Source organism: Rissa tridactyla, chromosome 3 (genome assembly GCF_028500815.1).
Source record: "Rissa tridactyla isolate bRisTri1 chromosome 3, bRisTri1.patW.cur.20221130, whole genome shotgun sequence".
Taxonomy (NCBI): Eukaryota; Metazoa; Chordata; class Aves; order Charadriiformes; family Laridae; genus Rissa; species Rissa tridactyla.
The window spans coordinates 18,169,148-18,176,572 of NC_071468.1; the positions used below are offsets into that span (position 1 = coordinate 18,169,148).

The 7,425-nt window shown below is 46.0% G+C and overlaps 1 protein-coding gene across 1 annotated transcript; it reads right to left on the reverse strand.

Moving 5' to 3' along the window:
* Nucleotides 1-1,280: 1,280 nt before the first annotated feature.
* MORN2 (MORN repeat containing 2) lies at nucleotides 1,281-7,407 on the reverse strand. Its single transcript, XM_054194669.1, has 5 exons — nucleotides 7,401-7,407; nucleotides 6,252-6,302; nucleotides 5,394-5,500; nucleotides 4,171-4,307; nucleotides 1,281-1,383 (listed from the first exon to the last, which is right to left on the reverse strand). The coding sequence occupies exons 1-5, from the start codon at nucleotides 7,405-7,407 to the stop codon at nucleotides 1,281-1,283; spliced, it is 405 nt and encodes a 134-aa protein (XP_054050644.1).
* Nucleotides 7,408-7,425: the final 18 nt, after the last annotated feature.

Consider the following 7,425-nt stretch of genomic DNA (forward strand, 5'->3'; position numbering starts at 1 on the left):
TCTCCCTGAAAGACAAAGATCTTCTTCAAAGATACCCTTCAGGCAGAAAACCTGAAATGTAAGACCGCACAGCCTAAATCCGTGTAATTGCTGTGCAGCACAGATAAGTGTGGTGATGTGGAGTCCTAGCAAAGGAGCTGAAAGGACAGGCTCATAGATGAACAGAAGCTCTGTGAAAGGTGCTTCTACTTCTGAAGTCAAGGACTAGGGACAGAGGACACCCTATTTCTTTTTTGGAGCTGGCTATTTCAGGAGCAAAACACAACAAAATTGAACAAAATAAAATGATAATTCTGAAGGAGTTTGCTGGAAGTGCATTATTGGTAGGTTGAAGATACCTGTGAATTCAACAAACAGCTCAAGCTAGGAAAGATTTTTTTTTTCAATAAATAAAAACATCTAGCTTCACAAATCTATGAACAAACCATTTCCAATAGAGATTTTCATAAAGGCAAGTTTAAGAAAAAGGGCCGAAAGGCGTTATGTTGCCAAATGATCCATGAGCTGCTTTGTTTCAGATGGCACAGTATGCTTCAGTCTGCTGATAATGTGCTGTTTTTTCATTTTGTTAAGAAACCACAGGGCCCAAGATTTTTCCGAATCCTAGCAAAATGGGGAGAATATTTGAAGGCACACCTGAAGGAACAGCATTTGTACATCGTTTCTGCAAACGGACGCAAGGACAGGTATTTAATAAAACTCCATTAAATATCTGGCAAGCAAAGACTCAACACACATTTTTCCCTGACAGCACTGGTAAGTTGTGAGGGTTTTTTAAACTAGAAAGCGGGTTTTCTGCTTTGTGAAGCAAACTATTGATTTATAGTGCAGAGACCTTTGATGACCAAACACAAAAATAGATTTTTCATTGCATTAGACTTTCTGATGTGACTGTGGCAGCGATCAGTCTCCCCTGTGTGCTCTCCTGTCTACTTTCCTTGCCAGAGAAAAGCAGCTTTGGTACATGGCAGAGGTCTGTCCTAGAGTGGTCTGGTACAAGTTAAAATAAATAAAAAAAGAATTCTAGTCATCAACTGCTCCGCTTATAAATTCACCCTACCCAACTTCATTTCTTTAAGGTTTTCCCTTAGGAGACTTCAGCTGATCAGTCTGAAAAGAAAAATAACTTAATTTTATTTACCATTGACATACATCTTTAGGATTTATTTTTTAAAAATGCATGAAGAAATCAATGGCTATTGAAAACTGGTCACAGCTGTTGAGCCCAGAATGCAATCACAGAGCTGCCTTGAACCCGTGCTACTGTCCAAGCTAAGCAGCTACATTTTCAGCTTCTGCTTCAGTCCCACTGCTGCTGAGCCATGAAATGTGCCATTCCACTCCACTCCATTTTCATCGATAAAGTCTCCTTCACCTTCCATTCTGTAATGACGTAAATCCAGCCTGTTGAGTATGCAGTCAGTTTGTGGCAGCAGAGTGATGTGTGCACTACCTATCAGAACCTTCCCAGTGTAGTGTAAGTACCTGCCTTAATTTTCTGCCACACTGTAGCCTGTAAAAGTTTAGACCTACAAAGCACACAGGTTAGACAGCCAAGGAACATATTCCTTTATTTGCAAAACTCTATTTATACTAACATCCTCCCAACGTGTAGCCTCTCCAGAAAAAACTTCATAGTCCCCGTTATGATTTGAAGTTACCAGGGATTAAGTCCTGTGAAGTTTATCCTGACTTTCATTAGGGGCGTCGTAAAGATGTGTCCCGTGTGATTTTCTTGGTGTAAAAATCCATCCTCTCTTATCCTTTCCCCATCCTGCTACATGCTGTTATTGACAAAGTGCAAGGACTTACAGCCTCCTTCAGGAAAAAAAAAGTAACTGCCGTGTGAATTCAGTCCTCATAAACCACATATTTCTGTTGATCTTCGAAAGCTGTGATCAGGCTCATCATTATACCCAAAAACTGCTATAAAGAAGAAATGTCTATGCATCAGCATCCCTTGCAAAGGAGGGGAAAATAACTTCTAAAATCAGTTACTGGAGATTTGTTTTCCTTAAAAAATGAAGCCACCTAGCAGTCGCAGCAAGTTGCTATGGTGCTGCCTATTTATGTTCTCTCATGAAAGCCGCAGTGATCTGGTGAACTGACACCTGTCTCACGTAAGTAGGTGGAAACTAGCAATCCTGAAACCTGGCAAAATAGCCTGCGTTGGGCTGTCAGGGAGTGGTGCATATGAGCAGTCGCAAACCAGTGTCAAAAAGGAGCAGCCTTAATTCACTGGTGAAAATGGCAGTGGCTGGCAACTCTGCTGCCGAGGGTGTATCTACATCAGCGTTTTAGTTAGTTGAAATCACAATTTCAAATCAGAACCAGCTGCTTTTCTCTACAGATCAGCTACTAGTGGCAAGCACTGTGCTGGCCCCTTTGCAATGGGCTATATTGTCACAGGAGAGGAGAGGTATCACCCTAAGATTTTTGAGAGAAAATGCTTGTAAAGCTACATATGTGATCTGTTCCTGAGTGCTCTCACTGAAGTGATGAGTACTCACAGGTTCAGCCTTCGTGCAGAATTCATGTCTGTCATCTAATATGACAGCAAAAGACAGAAGCTCCGTAGCAGATTTTAACATGCCACTGTATAGACATAACTTAATCTATTCTAAAGCATTGACATTCTAAAGACATTGACATGTCTTTAATTTTTCCCCAAACATTTCAGTTTGTCATACAGGTTCACATTTTGTATCCAGGTACATTCTCTAATACATATTTCATTTGGTGTCTGATCATTTAGAAATTTGAACTTTCATAGAATCATAGGGGTTGGAAGGGACCTCTGGAGATCATCTAGTCCAACCCCCCTGCCAGAGCAGGGTCACCTAGAGCAGGTTGCACAGGAATGCGTCCAGGTGGGTTTTGAACGTCTCCAGAGTTGGAGACTCCACCACCTCTCTGGGCAGCCTGTGCCAGTGCTCTGCCACCCTCAAAGTAAAGAAGTTCCTCTTCATGTTTAGGTGGAACTTCCTATGCTCAAGTTTGTGCCCATTACCTCTTGTCCTGTCCCTGGGGACCACTGAAAAGAGCCTGGCCCCATCCTCCTGACACCCACCGTTTAAGTATTTATAAGTGTTGATAAGATCCCCCCCTCAGTCGTCTTTTTTCCAGACTGAAGAGACCCAAATCCCTCAGCCTTTCTTCCTAAGAGAGGTGTTCGAGTCCCCTAATCATCTTGGTAGCTCTCTGCTGCACCCTCTCCAGCAGTTCCCTGTCCTTCTTGAACCGGGGAGCCCAGAACTGGACACAGTACTCCAGGTGCAGCCTCACCAAGGCAGAGTAGAGGGGGAGGATGACCTCCCTCGACCTGCTGGCCACACTCTTCTTGATGCACCCCACGATGCCACTGGCCTTCTTGGCCACAAGGGCACATTGCTGGCTCATGGTCATCCTGTTGTCCACCAGGACTCCCAGGTCTCTTTCAGCTGAGCTGCTCTCCAGCAGGTCAGCCCCCAACCTGTACTGGTGCATGGGGTTATTCCTCCCCAGGTGCAGCACCCTACACTTGCCCTTATTGAATTTCACAAGGTTGCTCTTTACCCAACTCTCTAGCCTGTCCAGGTCTCTCTGTATGGTGGCACAGCCTTCTGCTGTGTCAGCCACCCCCCCAGCTTTGTGTCATCAGCGAACTTGCTGAGGGTGCACTCTATCTCCTCATCCAGGTCATTGATGAATAGATTCAAGAGGACTGGATCCAGTACTGACCCCTGGGGAACACCACTCGTCACTGACCTCCAACTGGACTCTGTGCCCCTAATCACGACCCTCTGAGCTCTGTCTTTCAACCAGTTATCTATCCACCTTACTGTCCATTCATCAAGCCCACTCTTCCTAAGCTTCCCTATGAGGATGCTGTGGGAGACCATGACGAACGCCTTGCTTAAGTCAAGGTAGACCACAGCTACTGCCCTCCCCTCATCTATCCATCCAGTCATGCCATCATAGAAGGCTATCAGATTAGTCAGACATGATTTCCCCTTGGTGAATCCATGTTGAGTACTTCTGATAGCTTTCTTTTCCTCCACGTGCCTTGAGATGATGCCCAGAACAAGCTGTTCCATCATCTTTCCAGGGATGTAGCTTATGATAAGCTTTACAGCTTATGAAATCAAAACTAACAGAAAAGACTATGCAACTCTTCCACACCAAACATACTTGTTCTCATTGAATGGTCCAACGTACTTTGCTCCATTTGGAAGTGTGTAGGTTCCGGCCCCATGAAATTTGTTGTTTCTGAATTCGCCTTCATAAACTGACCCAGAAGGGTGTTCTAGCCTTCCGATACCATTCATCTGCATTTAATGAGATGATCAAGAAAATGTTAGTGTTTATGCTTACAGTGTTATTTCCTTCCATTACAATATCCTTTCAGATTGCTGCCTTTGAGTCTGCTATCATTTTCAGATATGATAGTGGGAAGGAAAGTGACTATTCTTTCAGATTTAGACAGGTTCCTGCTTCTACAAGAATTTCAGGTAAGAGCTTAGAAGTTTTTGGCCAGCCACGGTGTCCAATAAACCCCTCATCTGCTGGTAGGCTCACAGGATCTTAACAATATATGCAGCATGGGACTGCTGTTCCCAGCCCTGCAAATAACTCATCTACCCTGACAGCCTGAGGGGTTAATTAAATTTTCTGGAATTTCTTTCTGTGGATCAAGGCAGAGCAAGTCTTTTCATTTGTTCATCCTAGGGCACTAAGCCATGCCTGGGGATTTAAATCTGTGCTGTAAAGCACTTCTGTGCCATAATCTTAATTCTTATCATTGCACCAATATTTTTGTAAGGAACTGAAAAAAAGGCCATATTAGATCTAATAAAACTACAAGATGCAGTTTCCTAATTGCAGACCCATATTTGTCCCATTTCACAGACTGTCTCCAGCATCAAGAAAATAAGCAATTTTCCTATACGTACTAATTCATCCCTGGGGAACACAGTAACCAAGGGCAGCCAAGCAATGGGGCATGTGTTGATGGCCAGAGCTCCCTGGTTTCATTGTGGGACACATGCAGGAGGGCCGTGCCTAGGCTACTGTGTGTGCACAGCCCATTCGTGCAGGGCTTTCATGGTGGCTGTGCCATGCTGGGCAACACCAGCGCCACGCTGCCAGAGTATTTCACCAGGGCCTGCTGGCCAGCAATGGGCAGCGTGTTTGCAGGAGCCTCAGGAGGCAGCAGGACATCTGAAGACCCCAAATGTTTCAAGTCTTCGGTCTGGGCTGTGACAAGATTCCCAGGTGGAAGAAGAGCCTGTGGCATTGGTCTGATCCTTCTCAGGTTATGACTTTCCTTTCTGTGTCTTCTAAGGGTGGGTATAATGGACATGCTCCATTCCAAACCCAGAGAAAGTTTAAAATGAAGGAATACTTAAAATTACCTTGTCATTTTTCCAACTGCCGATGTACATAGTTCCATTGGCGCTGGTGTGGACTCCACGACCATTCCTCTCGAGGGCACCCTCAGGTGTCTTTTTGCACTCCCCCTCTAGAAAATGAGAGTGGTGGAAGACAGGTATTTTCAATTCAAGACAGAGAGCATCCAAGAGGCAAAAACCTATGAGATCATGCAATGCATTTCTTCTGTTGCAGAGACATTTCTCCGGAGCTGACTCTCCATCTCCTGCGGACAGACTGCTGCCAGAGATGGGTCCTTGGAGCACACAAGCTCTGCTGGAGCAGGCGCCTTTGGGTGCCATGCAGAGTGCGAGCCAGCAGCAGTCCTGTTACCTGTTCTTCCACCACCACTGAGCCCCACTGTGAGAGTGGTGGGGAGCTGGCATGGGGCAGAGCAGATCCCAGTGGACCATCAAGGCAGTGTGGGTGGCTGGCTGTAGGAGGAACCTGAGGAAACACCCCCACGGCAGCTTCCGTGTGCCTGTGGGGGGCTCTTAACACAGGCAAAGCAGTGTGTTATTTGAATAGTAGTCCATTTTTGCTGGTAAAATTTTTTGCTTTAAACTCCCGTGTGGCACAGGTTGCCTAGAGGGGTTGTGGAGTCTCCGTTCATGGAGATACTCAAGACCTGACGGCATGTGGTCCAGGGCAGCCACTGTGGGTGACCCTGTGTGTGCAGGGGAATGGGAATCTCCAGAGGGGCCTCCCCACTTCATATGCGCAGCTTTGGGGTCGCTTGTTGCTTATGTAACCCTCACCCTGAACCTGGTAGAGATTTCCTCTGGTTTAATCCCATACACTCAGTTTTGCAAAGGAACTAGCACCTACCAAGATTTTCTTACCATACTTATCTTTATTTGGGAATACGAAAGACGCTTTAAAACACACAGCTTCTGTTGAGAAAGAAACAACCAGTGTCACTGTTAACAACTTGTTAAGGTTTGAAAAACCCACAAGAATTTATTGTCATTTAGACAATTATTCTCTCACTCAGTGACACCTCCCCACCCAGGAAGGGGAGTCGGGGAAAACGAGGAAACATGAGGGTTGAAATATAAATAGATTTAATAGGATAAGACTAAAAAAATAACATTAATAATACTAAAGAACCAATATTGATCCCGATACCAATATGAAATATACGAGGACTATACTCAGCCCATTCCGTCAGCAGGAAGCTGTGCACTCCCAGCAGGGGACAGCAAATGTGGGACACTGCGAGCGCTGCGGCTTTGGGAGGAAGGAAAGGGCTCAGGGCCCCGGCACCGGGGCAAGGAGTTCTCTGGACCACCACCATCAAGGGGGAGAGAGACTACACAGCAAACTTTCTAATTTATATGGAATGTGACGTTCATGGTATGAAATAATCCTGTTGTCCAGCCTGGGTCAAGTGCCCGGGTCTCACTCCTCCTCATCCCCGCACCTGGCGACCTCGGAAACACTGAGACCTGGAAACCCACGTACCATAGCTGGCTATAAAGTAAATATTTTCACAAATTCAGACACTAAAGTCTTCTAAAAGTGCAGTTTTCCCCAGCATTAGAAGAGAAATTAGTCCGTGTCGCTTAAACCAGGACACAACTTTTAGCTGAAATTCAAATATAGATTCACATACATATATTGGACGTTAGGATTGGATGTTAGGAAGAAGTTCTTCACCATGAGTGTGGTGAGACACTGGCCCAGGTTGCCCAGGGAAGCTCCATCCCTGGAGGTGTTCAAGGCCAGGCCGGATGGGGCTTTGAGCAGCCTGGTCTGGTGGGAGGTGTCCCTGCCCAGGGCAGGGGGTTGGAACGAGATGGTCTTTGAGGTCCCTTCCAACCCCAACCATTCTGTGATTCTATGATATATTCAAATACACAGCAGCTTGACACCGCACGTAATGATCAGTGCGCTGCTTGAGTGCGCGACTCGTTACAGCGGAGCCCTCAGCGCTGTCGGCGGGGCATCGTGTGAGGGGAGCGGGGAGGCCGCGGAGGCAAGGAGTTTACCGCCCATGGTTGCCATGCGGAGGTG